This window comes from Cladophialophora bantiana, assembly GCF_000835475.1.
Source record: "Cladophialophora bantiana CBS 173.52 unplaced genomic scaffold supercont1.12, whole genome shotgun sequence".
Classification (NCBI taxonomy): domain Eukaryota; kingdom Fungi; phylum Ascomycota; class Eurotiomycetes; order Chaetothyriales; family Herpotrichiellaceae; genus Cladophialophora; species Cladophialophora bantiana.
Window position 1 is genome coordinate 1,130,925 of NW_015971586.1, and position 19,188 is coordinate 1,150,112.

At 52.6% G+C, this 19,188-nt stretch overlaps 10 protein-coding genes across 10 annotated transcripts; 4 read left to right on the forward strand and 6 right to left on the reverse strand.

Annotated features, from left to right (window-relative positions):
- Window positions 1-361: 361 nt before the first annotated feature.
- On the reverse strand, window positions 362-2,143 carry Z519_08319 (uncharacterized protein; the record flags this gene model as incomplete). The annotated part of the gene is made up of 2 exons (XM_016766047.1): window positions 362-1,562; window positions 1,611-2,143. The coding sequence occupies 2 exons, from the start codon at window positions 2,141-2,143 to the stop codon at window positions 362-364; spliced, it is 1,734 nt and encodes a 577-aa protein (XP_016618092.1).
- A 1,404-nt stretch (window positions 2,144-3,547) lies between these two features.
- On the reverse strand, window positions 3,548-4,820 carry Z519_08320 (uncharacterized protein; the record flags this gene model as incomplete). Its single annotated transcript, XM_016766048.1, has 2 exons — window positions 3,548-3,649; window positions 3,702-4,820. 2 exons carry the CDS (start codon window positions 4,818-4,820, stop codon window positions 3,548-3,550), a joined length of 1,221 nt encoding a protein of 406 aa, XP_016618093.1.
- A 1,373-nt stretch (window positions 4,821-6,193) lies between these two features.
- Z519_08321 (uncharacterized protein) lies at window positions 6,194-6,642 on the forward strand (the record flags this gene model as incomplete). The annotated part of the gene is made up of 2 exons (XM_016766049.1): window positions 6,194-6,380; window positions 6,440-6,642. The coding sequence occupies 2 exons, from the start codon at window positions 6,194-6,196 to the stop codon at window positions 6,640-6,642; spliced, it is 390 nt and encodes a 129-aa protein (XP_016618094.1).
- Window positions 6,643-7,272: 630 nt separating this feature from the next.
- On the forward strand, window positions 7,273-8,001 carry Z519_08322 (uncharacterized protein; the record flags this gene model as incomplete). The annotated part of the gene is made up of 1 exon (XM_016766050.1): window positions 7,273-8,001. One exon carries the CDS (start codon window positions 7,273-7,275, stop codon window positions 7,999-8,001), a length of 729 nt encoding a protein of 242 aa, XP_016618095.1.
- A 174-nt stretch (window positions 8,002-8,175) lies between these two features.
- On the reverse strand, window positions 8,176-9,180 carry Z519_08323 (uncharacterized protein; the record flags this gene model as incomplete). The annotated part of the gene is made up of 2 exons (XM_016766051.1): window positions 8,176-8,381; window positions 8,496-9,180. The coding sequence occupies 2 exons, from the start codon at window positions 9,178-9,180 to the stop codon at window positions 8,176-8,178; spliced, it is 891 nt and encodes a 296-aa protein (XP_016618096.1).
- A 551-nt stretch (window positions 9,181-9,731) lies between these two features.
- Z519_08324 (uncharacterized protein) lies at window positions 9,732-13,651 on the reverse strand (the record flags this gene model as incomplete). Its single annotated transcript, XM_016766052.1, has 2 exons — window positions 9,732-13,327; window positions 13,384-13,651. 2 exons carry the CDS (start codon window positions 13,649-13,651, stop codon window positions 9,732-9,734), a joined length of 3,864 nt encoding a protein of 1,287 aa, XP_016618097.1.
- A 570-nt stretch (window positions 13,652-14,221) lies between these two features.
- Z519_08325 (4-hydroxybenzoate polyprenyl transferase) lies at window positions 14,222-15,324 on the forward strand (the record flags this gene model as incomplete). The annotated part of the gene is made up of 2 exons (XM_016766053.1): window positions 14,222-14,265; window positions 14,325-15,324. 2 exons carry the CDS (start codon window positions 14,222-14,224, stop codon window positions 15,322-15,324), a joined length of 1,044 nt encoding a protein of 347 aa, XP_016618098.1.
- Window positions 15,325-15,339: 15 nt separating this feature from the next.
- On the reverse strand, window positions 15,340-16,062 carry Z519_08326 (uncharacterized protein; the record flags this gene model as incomplete). Its single annotated transcript, XM_016766054.1, has 1 exon — window positions 15,340-16,062. The coding sequence occupies one exon, from the start codon at window positions 16,060-16,062 to the stop codon at window positions 15,340-15,342; it is 723 nt and encodes a 240-aa protein (XP_016618099.1).
- A 339-nt stretch (window positions 16,063-16,401) lies between these two features.
- Z519_08327 (Grx4 family monothiol glutaredoxin) lies at window positions 16,402-17,219 on the forward strand (the record flags this gene model as incomplete). The annotated part of the gene is made up of 3 exons (XM_016766055.1): window positions 16,402-16,428; window positions 16,492-16,777; window positions 16,969-17,219. 3 exons carry the CDS (start codon window positions 16,402-16,404, stop codon window positions 17,217-17,219), a joined length of 564 nt encoding a protein of 187 aa, XP_016618100.1.
- A 395-nt stretch (window positions 17,220-17,614) lies between these two features.
- On the reverse strand, window positions 17,615-18,991 carry Z519_08328 (uncharacterized protein; the record flags this gene model as incomplete). The annotated part of the gene is made up of 1 exon (XM_016766056.1): window positions 17,615-18,991. One exon carries the CDS (start codon window positions 18,989-18,991, stop codon window positions 17,615-17,617), a length of 1,377 nt encoding a protein of 458 aa, XP_016618101.1.
- Window positions 18,992-19,188: the final 197 nt, after the last annotated feature.

Consider the following 19,188-nt stretch of genomic DNA (forward strand, 5'->3'; position numbering starts at 1 on the left):
TGGTTAAGAGTAGTCCTGGCAAGGCTGAAGAGATTTTGTATCTCTTTCATGGAGTGCTCCTCGGCTGCCTGACTGGTCACAAGGAGTTCTTAAATCTCTTCTGATGCTGACCAAATCGCCACAGCAGTGTCTGGGATCATCACATCGATCACCATGTGGCAGAGTCCCAAAGCCAGGTCTGCCCGACCGTATTCATCATGCTAATGTCAGCGTCCAAGAGACCAATGTCATTGCCACCCGTTTGGACGTAAGAATTGTCAGCGTCGTACTGTGGCATGTTCTGCTCCATTCCGTCGTTAGCTAATCTCTCCGTATCCGGGCCAGACACTTCCGGAAACATTGCTTGTGCCAGTTGTCAGTTTCAAACGAACAAAATGAGACGAAGGTAGTAGTAGTCCCTACCTTGTTGCATGATCAGTAATCCATTATTGAAATCTATGTTCTCGAAGCCGGAGAAGTCGAAATCGTCCATCGAAGTCCCAACTCGGCCAATTGTGAAGGGAGCGGATTCGTCATCTATTCGCGTCGTAGTTTGGTTCGGAGCAACCTCGTCAGGGTATTCCGGATCTCCGGAGGCAGGACCAGTTGTAGCGTAGGAGGAGCCTGCCATTTCTCTAGATCTTAAACCGGCCGACATGGCCACGTTTTGTGAGGATTCGGATTCTGAAAGCATCGCCTTAATCTCCTTCTCTCCAATCAGTCGAACAAGGTCCTTCAAAATCTTTGACGTTTGCGCAGAGAGAAGAGCCCTGCCTGATAAGAATCGCGAAAGTGACATGATCCGAGCAACAGCCTGTTTAGCCATTTGCGCCTCCGAGGACAGGGGTCGTGAAAGAGCCACGACACACAGGACCATGCCAGCCGTGAAAAGGTTGATCCCGAGAAATGCGGCGGCGTGACTATCTCGTGCAGATATCAAGCACTGGCGATACTGGCCAAGCTTGGATGACCTGATTGCAGACTCCCAGCAATTGTCTCTACTGGCAAGTAGAATTTCATGGACATGTCTATGCGACAGTTTGGTGTCATTAGCAAAGTCGATCTGTCCGATGGAGTAAGTCGACCCCTGAGGTCCGGACGTGGCTGCTTCTGTCTTGAAGTTTCGCAGATCTTGAGAGAGTAACGGGCGGTGTAAAAGGATCTGTACATTATCGTACGCAATTTGGAGAGCCAGCGCCTGAAGCATAAAAGGCCGGCTATTAGTAGTCACAGGTTCGGTGGTATTTCGACACAGATCTTCCAATTTCAGCTCTGGCGGTAAAGCGCTGAAGAAGTTGGACAGCTCTTTGTCGATTCGATAGACTTTGAGTGCCAGCTCCGACACACTAGAACTTCGATGAAAATACAAGTCACTGATGATAGGCGAAGATATCTGGTACAACTTGATTTTGTACTTCAAGTAGGCAAACGTGGTGACTGGTTCCACGGTTCCATCCGGCATGGTTGCAGTCGAGCGGAAGGACGGATGCTGGACGGTGGTGTCGCCAATATTCTCTGGTGTCTTGATATCAATTTCGCCAACTGGAATGCCACAGGGCCGACCAAATATTGTAGCAGCAAATCTAAAATGATTTCAGTTGAAGCCCAGGCTGTCCAAATCACCTTCTTACCGATCAAAAATAAAAAGAGCCCAAAAGACCCGTCTGCGCTCCTCTTTTGCAATTTCTGACAAACCCCGCCAGGCGGATTCTCTATGCAGCAGCATGAGTTGGGCACATCTGAGTCCGGCACCTAGAATAACAAATGCAAGGTTGGGGCGACCATGATAGACATAGTATGACCCAAGAAGGACACACACTTGGACAGATTCGAGTTCCGCAGCATCGTACAAAGAGTGCAAGCTATCTTCAACCTTTTTGAGAGAGAGCTTTCGGAATGTCTCCAGCTGGAAGGTAGGAAATTTTTGTTGCACATCGTCATCCGAAGCGTAATGTGCGCCTATGGAGAGTACCAGGAGGATGAAGATCACCTGGTTCGACCGGGCCCGCGAAAATCTCCTCGAAGCCATCAGCCGCTCATAGGACGATCGAAACGTTGGCTCATGAAAAAGCATCATAAACCAATGGACGGCGTCGAGATAGGCGTTCAGGAAATAGTCTGTCACTCGTTTCGAAGGCAATTCGAGGCCCAGCAGCTGTTCCATTGTAATATCATCCTGTGATGTTCCGAACACCCCTTGAGAACTACCCACACCGCCGGGGAGCGCAGAGGTAGAGCTCTCAAGGACGATCTCAGGGCTGAAGTTGTCAATGATCTGGGGTCGCTATCAGCCGCGTGATCCACACCAAATTTCGACGAACCGACCTCCTGTGTCAGTCCTGCTGAAGAAATCCTCTGATTGTAGGCTTCAGGATCTGTTGCCGAAAGTCGGTCAAGGCTAACTGGCGCCTTGACTTTCGCCGGACTATTTGTTTGTTGGCCAGGAGTAGAGCCATTCTCTTGCTCTTCGCCATGGCTGAATCGTGACTGTGGTGAGGCGCTGGTGGCATGAAGAGATGCTGGAGGGACAACTCCGTTTTGTTTCTCGCTTTCGCCATTATCGGCATCCGGGGAATGGAGTCCTGACGCTTTCTTGCGCCTGAATTCGAATAGCTCTTTCTTAGCTCACGAGGATATTGTTTTCTGGAAAGTCCACAAGGAGAGATATGCGCTACCAACCTTTGCCTAGACTCGGAAATACAAGGAACCTCGGACCTCAAGCACAACGAACAAGGTCGCTCTTGATCACACTGGCCATCGATTTCGGTCAGCGATGTATCGCGAGCAGCAGCGCGCGCTCAACCCACCTTCAGTTTCTGTCTCCTGCATCTCTGGCAAGCTGATTGCACACGAGACCGGCGCTTTGCTCTTGGGACCGAAAAGAGTTGTTGTGGCCATTCCGTTTCTGTGTCCATGGCTAGCTGTCCATTTCCGTAAAGGACATTCACAAGATACGTAAGTATCGGAGTTGACTTTGGGTAAGGCCATGAATTGGGGCCGCTAGAGCAAGATGTGTGTTGAGCTGGACCTCATTGTCGGGGGTTAGAGACTCTGCGATATGGGAATTGCCACTCACCAAGCCTCCTAGCACTCTGCCCCCCGTGATAGAGGCCGCGAGGCACAGGAAGGGCTGGAGATTACTAAGGATCGGGGTTAAGGGGGCGCCACGCACACAGCCCGGGGGAACGGGGGATGCTCGGTGGGTGAGTCCAGCAATCCAGTAGTAACTTGGAGCCCCCGGAGGCTAGCGTTACTACGCCTAAAGAGTCGGGCCAGTTCTTGGCCAGTTGACCTGAGCAGCTGAACATGCTTAGTGGCAACCACCAAGAGCATGTGGGCTGATACGAACATGGGCTGAGAATCTACATTTGCATATACAGGTATGTAGACCAGAGCTTGATGCCCTCAAGGCTCCGACATGGAGAGCGAGCTGAGTGAAAATGAATCTGCTAAAAGGTCTGCTTCCTGAGAACAACATTGCCAGAGTGCCCAACCAAGGTGAGCCTGTACCAGAGAATCGTGCATTTACAGTGTGCCTATGCCAAGGGATATTGATACACGTCCTAATTTATGCATACCCTCTTCTCCGTCGTCCCTGGTTTCTGGGACGTTGAGTAACCACAAGAGGATTGACTTTGTGCTTGTCTCGCGTCTTGTAGCCAGATTTCGCCTGATGATGGGTCAGCATTGTCGAACAAAGACTGTGAAAGAAGAAGACTTACAGGGACTCCCCACGGGCTCACAGGGATGCGATTACCCTTGGATTTACCTCGACCGCCACCGTGCGGATGATCTGCTGCGTTCATGGCCACACCTCGCACAGTTGGTCGAATGTTGAGCCATCGCGATCGACCCGCCTTCCCCAGCGACGTATATTTGAAGTTGACATTGCTTGCAACCCCGATAGTTGCCACAGCATCTTTGTCAATGAGTCGAACCTCGCCGCTGGAAAGGCGTACTGTAACATAGTTGGCCGCTTTCTCGAACTTCCTCAACTGATCCACGCTCAGCGTGGACAAGTCCATGCCGCCGTTGTCACCAATCAACTTCATCATCTCTTTCTGCACCGTATCCTCTCCCTTGCCGATGATAATCCCATGTGTTCCTGCGCTTCGGCAGATCTTCCCAATGTCGCCTTTCGTCGGAGTGATGTTGAATATCGGAGTACCAACAGGGATCATGCCTAACTGCAGACAATTGCCCCTGTGAGCTGTTTTGGACGCTAGGACACCCTGGTCGATATGTCCGCCCATTTCGTCGATCAGCGACTGTGGCAATCCTGACCGGTAGCTCTCAACTGTGTCCCCGGCTCGCAGTCCCTCTGCCGCTAGAATGTAACTCCGCTCCTCGGTCTGGAGGTTCTTGATAAGGGCAATATGCGCAGTACGGCCCGGGTCATGCTCGATTCGCTCGACGAGATGCTTTCCGCCAGTACGCCTCGCAAAATCAACAATTCGTATCCTCCTCTTATGTCCACCTCCACGGTGTCGGACCACTACATGGCCGGTATGATTTCGGCCTCCTTTCCCATGGCCCTTTTTGGGAAACGTGAGGGGAAAATGCGGTCGGCCTTTCCATAAATGTTCGTTCAACGGACGGACCAGATGGCGTATGCCCGGCGTTCGAGGAGTGTATCGCCGCAGCCGTACTTCAAATTTGGAGAGTGATGTTCGATCGTCAGCTTGAGCGAGGGGGAGGTCGGTCAGGGAAGCTTCTGGGACTGAGCCGCTCGTGCGCACAGGGTCGATGGCTTGCACCTGCGCGTAGGTCCTGCGCAAACTAGGGGATGAAAGTTGACATTTTTGGCATAGTGACCGGAAAGGTATCCGCGGCTGAAGCATTTTGATAGAAGACAAGGTCGGGCGTTAAATTCGCGTTGACGAATACATTGTCTTATAGCGATGTTCGAGGGGACTTGTGCATTGAGTGTCTCAGAGCTCCGAGCCAATTTTCAACAGCATAGGTGGAGCAAGTCAAGAACAAGGCTGACCAGTCGGCAAACATTCCTGCTCGAGGCTGACATTCAAAGGGGACTAGCGCAGCCTTGTCCACTATCTTCCTCTCACTGTGATCACACCTTCACAGAGAGGCTTTCTCTAGTCTAATTCTCTTCTTCTTCCTTGAAACTCTTCGCCTCCATGATTCACTCTACTTATTTGCCATCCTTTGACTGCCGTGGTCAACTAAAATTTGTGTGAAGCTGACATGGACCCCGACATAGATCAACCCTAGAGTACGTCACTGACGTCGAAGGTTGCGCGACGCGACGTTGACAATATCATAGATTGGATAGAAATTGGCAAGGACGCGCCTCATGTACATGCTGGCTATTCGGAGGACAAAAGTGGTTCTCAACGGCACAAGTCTTCAACTGTCAAACGACACACCAGAGTGCGATATTCCGAAGGTGTCAGTCCATATCCCAAGTCATCGTTCATCGCTGTCGTCAGACAGAAAACCTCTGGTGTTTTGAAGCAAGCTCTGGAATGGCCACAGTCTCGGTTTCTGAACTGGCTAGCAGCCAGAGACTCGAAAGAGTGGACAAATGTTGTGGGCTTCGACACCACTATCGTCAAAAATGGCTCGCTGACGTCGATGGCCAACCTCTTTGGACAGCTGGCAGTTTCGGAGAGTGATCAGCAAACGCAGGTCTCTGAAAAAGGTGAACGTATGTCAATGCACCCTGTTTAGATGAGCACTCTCAAGTTTTGCAGATCCTTCAGTTGTTGGTGATCAAGTCAGAGACTCACCATCGGGAGGCAGACTGATAACTGGTAGCTTCTAACGAACTGAACCCCTCGATCCAACTCTTCAATCCGCTCAAACGCCGATTTAGACAGTTAAGCCACACCAGACAATAACCCACAGCCAGCATGCGTCCCTTCACAGTCAGCAACAGGGACTCACAAATACCCCTAGGTCTGTACAGCTCTTCCACATGGCCACCTTAGGGACCTTTGAGACGCGCCCCCAGTACTGACCAAAAGAAGCATGCCGACTTTCCAGCCGAGCCAATGTCAGCAATACAGTCTCAGCGGTATTAAGGCCCACGGGAGGAGCAGGATTTGACGCTTGAGATACTCACCCTTCTATCTAGGATATTGCTCGCGTGGCATCAAGTGTCTCCACGTCCACGACCCAATCAAGGTCTCTTTATGCCCCTCTGTCCTGCAAAACCGGCATTGTCTCCGAGGCATGAACTGGAACCTCAGCCATGTCCCTACCTCAAAGACCACACCAACGTGCACTTTTTTCCTTGCTAGAAGATGCGATCGATCCAATTGTCCCTTTTCCCACGCTCAGGTGGAGCCTTGGGCAGCCGCATGTTCGGACTTTGCACTTTTTGGCTGGTGCGAGAGAGGCGCAAGTTGTCGATATCGTCATCTCCGCCAGTGCCGTGAGTATGCTAGATTTGCTATCTGTTACAATACCCAATGTCTGCACACTCATATTGATCCAGCAGACGTTAGTGAGATTGCATTGCCGTCGAGCAATTCTGGTATTCAGACACCTTCCAATCTTGCGGGACCTCAAGCAAAGGCAAAATCCAGTGGACCCGATTCCATCACTCCCATGATCCCTGATTATGACAATGATAATGACGTGGGACCCATGGAGAAAGAGCAAACTTTCAGCAAACAAGACGGCTTTATCCCATTGTAGGGGGGTTCTTTTTTGGGGCAGTCAGCGACTGTTCAACTGCAGCATGGAAGAGATCGAAAATTGTTAGATGTAAGGGCGCTACCAGGAGGAAAGTAATGACAGTCAGAAAATGGTGTTGACAGGACAACAAGGACAACCAAGTGCATCAGGAGCAGACAGGAGCAATAGGGTGGATTTTGACGTGACGGCTCGAACTGTTACTCAATCATAGGGTTGATGGTGCTAGTTACCACATGCTGCGCCTATTTCAGCGAATCAATGCAGAAGAAACTAAATCAACAACAACCTGATTTGCAACTCTTTGAATAGAGACCCTGATGTTAGTCCAGAATCGTCGGCAGCAGCGCCTTGAAGTCGAACCAATGCGACTGGTACGGAGTACGGACTGAGGAGTGATTCATATTAAACACATCGACAGAGGCTGTTCTCTTCGAGGATGCACCAGACCTAAACAGGCTAGTCACGCTTGACCCCCGATCTCGACTCTCCGCAGTATCACCATTTCTAGTTCTGGTGCGAGCATTACCTCGCAGGCATGCACTGACATCGCAGTCCACTTCCAATTGCGTCTTCACTGCACAAGCTGCAAGTACACCGGCCGGGCCCGTACAGCATTCTCAAAGGGCCGCCATGGGCGCCAGAAAGCTCCTCACTGCCCCCTCCCACTACAGCTTCTCGCAGCTTCACAGCCTCCCGCTCTCGCTCCGGCACTCGATACGACACACGCACCAAGCTCGCGATTCCCTCTCCTCGATCTCCTACGCCCCCAGACTCAGTAGTGGTGTATACCGCGCGCTGTCATACTCATCCTCGACGTCAGCCTCCCCTCCTTCTCCGCAACGCATCGACGCCGACCGAATCGTGCGCCCCCTCGTGCCTCCACCGCGCGAAGGCTCAGGCCCGCTTCTCGCCCGCCGTCCCGACCGAGCCCTGCCTGACCTGCCGCGGCCGATATCAGTTTGGCTCAAGACACTGCCTGTGTTCATCGTGCTCGTGACCATCACCTCGCTCGCCATCTTCAACTACGAAAAGTCCTCCTCGTCGACCGTTAACTCGATCCTCTACGCCCTGCGCACCAACGACCACGCTCGCGAGCTGCTGGGCGACGAGATCTACTTCGCGAGCAAAATGCCCTGGATCAGCGGCGAATTGTCGCCCATGCAGGGCACGATTGACATCAGCTTTTGGGTCAAGGGGACAAAGGGAAAGGCAAAGACAAAGTTTGTCAGTCTGCGGCGGTCCCGGGGCGGGTATTTCGAGACGTTGGAGTGGAGTTTACAAATGGAGGATGGAACCGTAGTCCAGTTATTGGAGAAGGAGGGAACAAGAGATCCCTTGGAGGGGCAGAGGTTTGATTGATCGCGGACCGGAACAGGATGGGAAGAGGTAGAATCGGAAATGGTGTTTTTGTACATTAACTTATACCTGCCACATGAAGAAGGGAAAGGAAGCCTTTTTGTCGACCCCAGAAAATGAGATGAGTGAAGGGGGTGAAATCTCCTCCCAAAACAACGAACGATATGTCCCTCCATCTCAATCGCCCGGTTTGACATTTGATCCCTTGGTATTGATACCCGCCCCTGCACCGACAGCTTTTCGATGTGGCATCTTTCCGATATTCCAACCCCATGATCTCAATGTCTTGACAACCTTGGGTAGGACTGCAGCTGTGAGAGGAACTCGAATAAAGATGAAAGATTTGTGGACCGCATACGCGAGCGCAAGTTGGGTCCATATACCTGGCGAGTGGGAAAAAAACCCATCGTGTTAGCTTCTCTCGCTCGAGTGTTTCGTTGGTGGAAGGCACAAGGAAATGGGAGAGGGGGGGGAAGAAGCAGAGAGAGGCCACGTACTAGCATCCTCGCCCTGATTCGCTTTCTGTGCAGCTTTATACCCATGATCATTCGTCTCCTCTTCTTGTTCTAGGATCCTCCCTCCCTGAGCGCCGTGCTGCTCGAGCTCCTTCACTTCGGTGGCCTCATTGATGGCTCCATCAGCGGGAATCTCTGCCTTCTGGGACCCCTGAAGCGGCCACTTGACGATCGCTTTGAAGGTCTCGACCACGACGTGCTCGTAGTGCCCGATGGTCTCGGTCCCCATCATGCGCACCGCGAGGAAGCAGAAGGGGAAATCCAGCGCCGACAGCGCGAGGTAGACGCCCACCGCCGTCCAGCCGTATTCCCGGGACATGGTCTTCAGGCGCTCCTTGAGGGATGGTTTCTGGTTCGCGGTGGAACCGGAAGTCGAGTTGGAAGTCGAGTTGTTACGTCGGCCGACGACATTATTTCGCCGTAGAGGTTGCTTTCTCGCTGCTCGGAACGCTTGAACAGATGGGGAAGAGGAGGTGCCCATAGCTCGCTGGGTATGTGTAGACCGTCTCAAAAAAGCTCGTTGAGCTTCTAGGAATGGTCTTGTGCGGAACGATTGCTGCAGAGGAGCTCGACTCTGGTGCATGGCACGGCGCAGGGCAGGCGAACGCACCTCGAAGAAGAGCTGTCGCAGGGCAGCACTGCACTGGAATACGCGCATGCTCTCCATGGCCTGAACGCTCAGGATCCACGAGAGTTGCGGAGAAGAAAAAGTATTGAGAATGTGAAATATGTCAGATTTCGAAACAAAAACGATGAATTTCGGAGCCTTGTCCCGTCGATGTCACTTTCGCCTCGCTCGGGATTGGTGACCCGAAAACTCCGAACTTTACAGCCTTGCCAGCCTTGCCAGCCTTGCTCACCACAGGAGAAAAGGGGGCGGAGAGTCTCGGCAGGAATATGAACTCTGCCGTCACATTGTTAGGCAGAGACACGGTCTGAGTTCGTTTTCGTCTCGTCTTAGTGTACAATAGAGCCCAGCAACACTACATGATACTCTCGCCTCAGCTCATTGTACATCCGATGCGTCCCTCGTCAAAGTCATTTCAGTACGAGATACTCGAAGTCAATTCTCTCCGACCTCCAAAAACCACTCGCAAAGCCACGACAGTCCTCGAACATACAACCAGCACTCTGTAGCCCCAATATCAGATTCTTCCACCTTCGCACAGAAGCCTTCTTCTGGACATGCTTCCATCCCAGCTTGGTATACAACCATAATCAAGAGGATTTCCGTGGCCTTCCCCGCCTTTTTTGGCCTGTGTCAGCATGGCCAGGCTTTGAAGCCCCAGCTCGACTCGCGCTCGCCGCCCCGCTATTAACGGCAGCCCAGGCCTGGCCTGGCCTACGGACCTCCATCTCATCGTCCGAATCATCACTGTCCAGCCACTCCGAAGCTGAGGCTTTCACGGTCGATACAATAGCGGACTTCGCTGCGGGCGGCGTGTGACTTGTCTGTTTGTCGTGCCTCATGACCTGCTTGGGAGGCGAAACAGCTTGCTGTTCAGGTAGCGCGACTTCCGTCTGCGCTGGGTTAGCGGCCTTATTGTCCGACTCAGGCTCGTTCTTGAATGAGTCCTGAGACCAAGCATCGTCCAGGTCTTCGCTTTCATTCTCCACCCACTCAATCGCTGCCATTTTTGCCCGTCGGTTCGCCTGTGCTTGTGCTGCAACCTTTGATTGACCTGGTTTGAACGCAGTTGAGGTCGACTTGGCAAGTTCCGATTTCTTAGGCGATGCTGATGAAACAGCCGAAACCGATCTTTCACCTCGCTCGGCTGGAGGGCTTGTGACCGATACAGGATGAACACTATGCGCCACAGTCAATTTGGAAGCTTTCATGGCTATTCGTGGCGCTGACTCGAGACCACTTGGTCCACCCTCAACAGGGGGGCTTGAAGCAGAGCTGTCATTTGCTGCTGATTCGTCATCCGAGGATACTGAAGAATCAAAATTTAGGTCGGCTTTGTCCAACCTGACTGCTTTCATTGTTGGCTTGTTCATGGAATTGGCACGCTCAGAAGAAGGCTCAGAAACAAGGTCACTGAACTCGTCTTCCGAAGGCTCTTCGTAATGAGTGTTGTGCATCCGGGTCTGCCTTCTGGTAACTTCTGCGTCAGGTGGCGGTCGAGGGGTTCCATCTGCGGCCCGTTTCCTGCGGTCACGGTATCGACCAGGCATGAACTCATCATCCTGTTCTACCGCAACATGCTCAACGCCTCGTCGAACCTTTTTGGGCACACTTTGAGGGTTTCCTTCAGCGGCATTGAGAGCTTGCAGATCAGAACTGATGACTGGTGCAGGAACTTCCAGTCCATTCAAGGCCTGTCGCGCTGCACGTGCCAACCTTTCCATTTCTTCGACTCTCTCGCTCGGGAGAGGCTGCTTCATAATGAGCGACTTCCGTGCCCCTTTCCTCTCACTGTTGGGCTTCTTGTAAGTGTAGGCGCGGTCACCATCATCAAGCTTCGCACGCTTGCGTTTACGCTCCACCATTTCAATGTTTGCCCTATCATCGGCGCCGGCAGGGGCATAACCAAGAGGCACGACTGTTTGCTCTTCTTCAACTGGGACAGGAATATGATGACCGATCTCTGGATCAGGGTAGTCGTATGTAATAGCTTCGGTTTGCTCGTAGGCATGCTCAACGTCTCGGATAACACCACCTTCAGGAAGAGCATATTGAGGCGCAGGAGCGTCACGAGGAGTCGATTCTTCTCCCATCTTCAATCCTTCTGGGTTTTCGTCGTATTCATCGTCGTCTTCTGCGGGAGACCCAGATGTAGCAGTCATTGCCAGTGCCGGATCAATCGGTATGCCTTCTTGTTCCGCCAGCCGAAGAATACCATCTTCCACCCCGTCATTCATCTCTTGATCACCGTCAACATAGTGCTCACCCAGCTCAGGCCCCGTAGCTTTGGCTGCCTCTGCCTCTTTCCGTCGCTTCTGAAGGCGACGCGATTGATCGCCATAATCATCATCTGCCTTCTGAATCCAGCCAATGTTCGAAAAACTGAAGTCCACGAGACTCTCTACCGATCGGGGGTCTGCTATTGCCTTTGTGTTATGGCCAAGGATAGTGCTAGATGGCATGTAAGGCTTGTAACCGGGCTTAATCCTACACTGACGACAACCACACATGTTTTGACAGCTCGGACACAACCAGTTTGGATCTGCGAGGATATCCTGTGGCATCATGTCGAATCTTCGAAAAAGGGTGCCGTAGCAATAGCTTTTAGTGCATTGTGTACACGCGGCTTGTTTCCACTTGGGTTCCCAGTGGAAGTCAACATGGCATCGAGCATGCTTCCTTAGAAAATTGTCGGTTCGCTTGATCTTCTTCCTTTTCTTGAGATTGCCATTTGCGTCCACCTCCTCCACTTCTTCGCGATCGTCACCTGTTACAGGAGACGGCGGACGTCGGATGTCACGAAACGGCCTCCTTTCCAACTCAAGCTGACAGATCTGCGCCAGGGTCCTTTTGTTCCCGAGCCTATTCAGTTCAACCTTGAGCGACATGGGCGATTTCTCAGTCACGTTGGCTTCATATTGCAGGATCTGATGTCGCCATTGTTCGTGCTTTTGCACCAGTTCTCCCCAAGGCCACTGTTCAACCCACCTCAATTTCGATATGCACGCGCAGCTTCTGCCCATTGCGTAACACTCCATGCAGATGTCGTACGTGTCTTCTTCGCCGTTCGCCAGTTTCTCTACGCAGGTGGGACATGTGAGAAACCTGTTGAAGATATTGCAGCGGCAATATGAACAAGTAATGTTGCTGTCATAAGGGATATACTCGATCTTCTTCTCGGCGCGATCAGGGAGGAAGCTTTCTGACACCAATATTTCAGTGAACAGAACCTGCAGTCTGCGAAAATCCTTTTCTAGTTGCCGGACTTTCGCGTCATAAGGCGACTTGTGTTTGAGCCCTATGGATTTCTGCCTGAATTTCTCTGCCTGTCGAAGGAGTTTTGAGTACTTCTGCATGGTGTAGTAAATGATTGCCTTGTTTTTGTACTGTTCATCGCGGCACACCATCCTTGCTCGTGGCAGAGCTTCATGCATTGCCATTTCAAGAGTTTCAACGGTTGTTCTGTTCCAGGCGACTTTCATAGTTCTAGTACCACGGTTCCACACCTGGTGAGGAGCCAATGGAGGAATAAGGACAAAGTCGCCGGGCTTCTGTTCGACAACATACGTCTTGAATGGTGCGTTCTTCCACGCATTGACCTGTGCGAAATGGCTTTCGATCTCAATGTCATGGCCAAGGCGGGAAAGCCAGTACTCAGCAACCACTTCGCGTTCTTTGCTTTCGGTCATGAACCAGATCGAAGAACCCGGCTTCGTAAGTTTGCCATCTTCAGCTAGGCCGGTAGAAGCTTCGACCATAATGTTCTGACCAAGACTTGCGCACATCTCTCGGTGGGCGGGCGTATAGGTGCCCTCGTGGCCGATATAGCACATGAGATTTTCTGCGCGCATTTCCTTTGGAAGGCTGCTCATCAGATCTCCAGCTCTGGCAATCCCCCTACCTTTCCTCGTACCCGGTCTCATAGGGTCGTTTTCGTCCACGGCTCCAAATCCACCAACATCACCTGTTGTTTCGTTGAGATAGAACACGCCGGGAGGAATGATTTCGGACAGTTTGTCTTGCCAGAGCTGCGGACAATCAATATCTTTGAGATACATTCGCTGACGTTCGGGGTCCTTGTAGTTCCGCGGAGTCCACTGATTTGTCAATAACGCCATGTTGTTCAAATAATGGCCGATGGACAAGGGGACGTTGGCCTTCTTGGTGAGATCTCGCGCACTCTCGACTAAACACGGCTGTTAGCACACGATATGCCAGGCTAATGCAGTTACAGGACCATACCTTTTGAACCGCAGTTGTCGCGAAGCCACTGTAATGCGAATGTCCATTTGTCCAATCGCCCTTCATAGCCCTCGATGACGAGAGGCTTGCCGCCCAGAATGACATGAACGAGAACCAACTTTTCAAAAATTTCCAGGCCCTGGTGATCTATCATGTCGCAGTGGATGCGCACGACCCACTCGAAATTGGGCTGGGACTCGACAAGGGCGTTCAAATCGAAGTCCGGCGAAATGGGCTCGAAGGCCGCGCAGGGTCGTGTGGACGGCATGGTAAGCAAGCTTCAAGGAGAGCGCAATTACCCTTGCTCAGTTGTAAAACCTTCTCTTCCACAAAAATGATGCGGAGGTAAAGAGCATCTTCTTGCCCGAGGCGGCAGCGCAGCGTGAAACGGGAAATGCACTTGGTATGGTTGATCAGTCTCCGGCGTACCCGATCGATGTGAATTGCGGCCGCCGTGGGTTTCAGAGAAATGAGTTTTGTGGAAAGAGTGAGAGAGCATTGAGCGGAATGTGAAGGGAGGCCGCAGGCACAAGTGGCCTCGTCCAGGCAAAAAGTGCGACATTGCAATAGCGACGCGCAGCAGGAAATGGTCACAATGCGGAGAACGGCTGGCGAGGCTAGGCTATACCCAAAACGGACGGCGCGACCTGAACCCTTCTCAGCCTTGCTATAGAACTCTCAAAAGTCTTTCCCGAAATTACAGCTGAAGCCGACTAGAACATGTTTTGGACATTGAGGCCAGCGCATGCAAAGGTTTTTTGCCAGGCCTCTCGGTTCTCCTGCCAGGCTTTCATTTCCGGCCGTGGCTTCCGACGGCACCAGGAGAGGATCTTCCATCATGAAACGGCTTACCGAAGACGAAGACACATACCAACAGCAACGGTTTGCTTCCCAAACCATGAGCGACACCTATCCACCCCAGCCTCGCCCTCCACATTCAGTCAGGATCTTCCCACAACCTACAGACCTCCCAGCACAGGCATCGTATCCAAACTGCCTTCATCATGGATTCCTTATGCCGAACTGATCCGGCTCGACAAACCCGCGGGGACGTACTATCTCTTCTTCCCCTGCATGTTTTCGACACTTCTTGCAGCGCCCATGGCCTTGCCAATGGCGTCACCGCTCGAGGTGATCTCTACGACAGCACTTTTCTTCACCGGCGCGTTGATCATGCGGGGTGCCGGCTGTACAATTAATGATCTCTGGGACCGCAACTTGGATCCACATGTCGAACGAACACGACTACGGCCCATTGCGCGGAAGGCTATTTCTGTTGAAAACGCCATTGTATATCTAGGCGCACAACTTCTCACTGGGTTGACTCTGCTATTACAGTTTCCTCTACCGTGTCTCTACTATGGAGTTCCTAGCCTTCTTTTGGTCACTGTGTATCCTCTGGCAAAGCGAGTTACCCATTACCCTCAATTTGTTCTCGGCTTGACCTTTTCCTGGGGTGCCATAATGGGATTTCCGGCTCTAGGCATCGACCTTGTCTCCAATCCCGCCGCACTTGCGGCTGCGGCGGCATTATATTCGAGCTGTGTCGCATGGACCCTCAATTATGACATGATCTATGCCTACATGGACATCAAGGACGATGCTAAAGCAGGCATCAAGTCGATCGCCCAAGCACACGAGCACAATTCAAAGACTGCTCTGTCTGTCTTCTCTGCTGCTCAGATTGGACTTCTCGCCACTGCCGGGTACTTTGCTGGAGCTGGTCCGGTCTTTTTCATCGGAAGTTGTGGCGGTGGAGCTCTGGCTCTGGCAACCATGGTCCGACGGGTGAATCTGAAGGATGTCAAGGATTGTTGGTGGTGGTTTAAGAACGGAGCCTGGATCACCGGCGGAGTTATATCTCTCGGCTTGCTCGGAGACTATCTTCATCGGAGGGCCGAGGAGGAATGCACATCCACGACTCAGACCATTGGCGCATGATAGCACTTCCGGTCGTCACTGGCCGTTGACCTCATAAAAATCTTGAATACCCAGAGCCAAGTGCTCGTCAACGTAACTCACAATCTGTCTCCAGTCCATCATGGCGCCATCGCCCGTGTCGCCACAGGCCAACTCCTTCTCCGTGGGTCTCAAGATGGTAATCCAGCCGTCCTTATCGGCGCCCCAGTCCTCCTCAAGCACTTGGATGTGCTTTCTCGTGATCGGGTGACGCCACATGGCGGTGTTCATGGCCGGCGCGACAAATATCCTCTTCTTGCGCATGTCGATCATACCCGTGGTGTCCCACGCGCGGATGACATTCAGGAGCAGACCGTCGCTGATGCCGTTGACAATCTTCGCCATGGAGTTGGCCGACAACGGCGCCACGATCAGCACGTGCGCCCACCGCCTCAGTTCAATGTGCAAGATCTTGTCGCCCCGCACCCAGGGCTTCGCCCACTCGTCCTCTTCATGGTACACGCCATCCACGCCAGGATAGTCCAGGAGGGAGCGCAGCGGGGGTTGTTCGGCCGACTGGCCTTGCAGAAACTGCTCGGCGGCTTCTGTCAGGACGACACGGATGGACACGTTTGGGTGGGAACCGAGGGATCTGGCGATCAGGGGGATCTTTATCGCGGCGACAGAACCGCTCGCGGACAGCAGGATGTGGTGTTTACCGTCATTTTCATAGGTTGCGGCGGAGAAGCGCTCGCCGCTGCTTGTGGGGTTCGTGGTCATGGCGTTATGGGCTTTTTTATTTCGCGATATCTGTAAGAGGAGGAAGCCAAAGTCTTGAAGTCTACATTCCCTTTTCTTGTTGGGCGGGATTTAGATCCATTCGTGGATTTGTAAGGCGCACCACTTGAGGTCGGGGAGAGGAAATACAGTGTAAATCTGGGGAAAGAAGCGCAAGAAGCGAGATGTCAAGTGTCCATCGACCCATTTGTCAACATTTGACATCATCCGAGCCGCCACGCCGCCTCGCCGCCATCGACCAATTTTCTCCAACAAGTAATTCCAATTCGGGTACTCGTAGACTTCCACCTTCCTTCACCACACCCGCTCAAACTTCCCAAAATGCTGCAGAGAACGTTAAGAGCACCTGTAATCACCATTCCACCCTTCCATTCCAGCCAGAGGTACAGGAGAAGCTAACACAGCAAACAGGCCCTGCGCGGCGCCCTTGCCTCGCTCTCCCCATGCGCCACTCCAGCCTCCCTCCTCCCTCGCGTATCATCCTCTCTCGTACAGACGCGGCTCCTCTCCCAGGAAGTCCGCGCCGCGATCGACAGAGCCGTGGCGTCGGCACCCGTGGTGCTGTTCATGAAGGGCACACCAGAGACACCTCAGTGCGGATTCTCGCGAACGTCGATCCAGATATTGGGTCTACAGGGCGTGGATCCCAGGAAATTCACAGCCTTCAATGTCTTGGAAGATGAGGAGTTGAGGAGTGGTACGTGTTCTCTCCCAGTTTCTTTTGGGGGGGTTCGAGAGCACTTCAAATAACAGATGCGCCCCTTACATTTCCAAAACTCATGACGGTGTCTGTGCAAGCGATGACCAACGAGCTTTGTTTATGGACTGAAACTTGACGCAATGAAGGAAGGAAGGCAGGAAGCTAACCCGGTGTCTATATTTCCACAGGAATCAAAGAATACTCGGACTGGCCCACAATCCCCCAGCTATACGTCGACAAGGAATTCATCGGCGGCTGCGACATCCTGATCAACATGCACAAGGACGGCAGTTTGGCCGATTTACTGTCACAGAAGAAAGTCATTCTCACGGAAGACGGCGACGAGGATGTCGAGGGTCAGAAAGCACAGGAGGTGCGGGAGGAGACGGAGCAGAGCACTGGAGGCAGGTCGAAGGATGCAAAGGGAGAAAGTTCGTGAGGCGAGGCTCCAGGAGGGGACACGTGCATGTTTAATGGGACATGTTGCGAGGAGCTACGAGGTCCGGGTTCCATTTGCTCATCCTCCAAACAAAGCTCGAAGCAAAGAGTCTCAAGAGCACGTCGCCCTCCCGCTCTGGCCGGAGATTTGACAGTTCAGAAAGTTCAAGTCAAAATCATGTTGAAACGATACATGTCCGTTTCCAGGATGCATGAGCAAGAATATGTAGAAAAGATATATATAGGCCCAAATGTCATTCCATCAAGACAACCGTCATCATCTCGGGAGTTCTTTTTATCGTTTCCAAGCTCCTTTTCACTTTCAGCGTGCGCGCCAGTCCCAGTTCATTATCACCAACGAAAGCAGAGGCTAAAAGACAAGTGTTCAGCGCTCATTCATTCGCAGGCGCTCTCCTTCTCTTCTTCAACCACGACGCCCCACTCATGCTCGAGCCGCCCATACATGATATCCTTCAGCGCCTTCTTGACAGCCAGGGCAAAGCCCGCGGCTCCGGCTCCATTAGTCTTTGCGCCGTTCTCGTTCTCTTCATCCTGTCCCAGTCCCAGCGGCAAGACGAGATCCATGCCACGGAAATGGATATCCTGCACCGGAGCGATGAAGAAAGCCGTTCCTGCTCCAAACGCCTCGAGGAGTCTGCCTTCCTTCTGTGCGTCGAGGAGTTCGTGCATGGTGAAGTTCCTTTCTATGACGTCCACATCGCCGTCCCCGACGACTCCAGACCTGACGAGCTCCAGCACCGAAGCGCGCGTGACGCCCTCCAGGATAACTCCGTCTCCCAATGGTGCCGTTACTAGCTCCTTCCGTCCAGTATCCCGATTGTGCCACAAGACGAAGAAGTTAGACCCACCGGCTTCGGTGACGAAGCATTCGTTTCCAAACAACCACAGGATTTGATCGTACCCCCGGGCTCGCGCTTCTCCCTGCGCGACGAGCGAGGGTCCGTAGTTTGCCCCAACTTTCGCGTTGCCGAATCCGCCCGGCCAGGCTCGGATCATGTCATGTCGGGAGGCAAGGAGGCGCATGCCCTTTGCTGCGACATGTTTTGATTCGTTATTGCCGGCGCTGTGTCGAGCAGGGATAGATGGAGGTTTGCAACTTGGGTCGTCCAAAGACGGAAACATGACCATGATAATGTACATCATCGCCTCCTTTGGTCTCTGCACACCAAGAGCAGGTGCCGTCGCTATCATTGTAGGTCGAATGTAAATGAATGATCCTGGTTCAGCAATCCATTTCGCTGCTTCAACGCCGACGAATTTCTTCAACAGCTTGACAAACTCCTCTGGTGGGAAGCTAGGCAACGAAATTCGCGCCGCTGATTGCAAGAATCGCTTTGCATTGCGGTCGGCCCTGAAGAGCCGGACCTTGCCATCAACACCTCTGTATGCTTTCATCCCTTCAAAGCACTCGGTGGCATAATGCAGGACTGAGGCAGTGGGCATGATGGAGAGGGGCCCATAGGGTCGAATCTCAGGGGCTTCCCAGCCAGCTTTCTCCGTCCAGCGAGCAGTGAGCATGTGGTCTGTCGTGCAGCTTTGCGACCAGACTTCTGGTGAGTTGGCGGCAGGCACATTCTTGGGGTTCAAGTTGCGGGTAATGGTCAACTTTGAGGCATCGAGCTCTGCAACTGGAAGACCATTCGAAGCAGGCTTCTCGAGTATTGCGGCCGTGCCAGCCTTGGCCAGTTTCGACGTATTGTCCAGGGTCGGCGAAGGTGGGGAGAGATGCGAAACAGCAGCTGGAGGAGCCATGGCGACCGGTTCGGTAATTGAAAAAGCCTTGGTGAGTCAAGAGCAAGTAAACTATTACGCCCCCCCAGATTAGAAAGACGAGCAGCCTGCAAAGAAGTCAAGGATGGAAAGAGGGAAAGAGCCAAAGAAACTGTGAGGAGCAATTCCGTGACTCATATATTGCTCGGCAGGGGCGGACACGACGACTTGAAAAATGC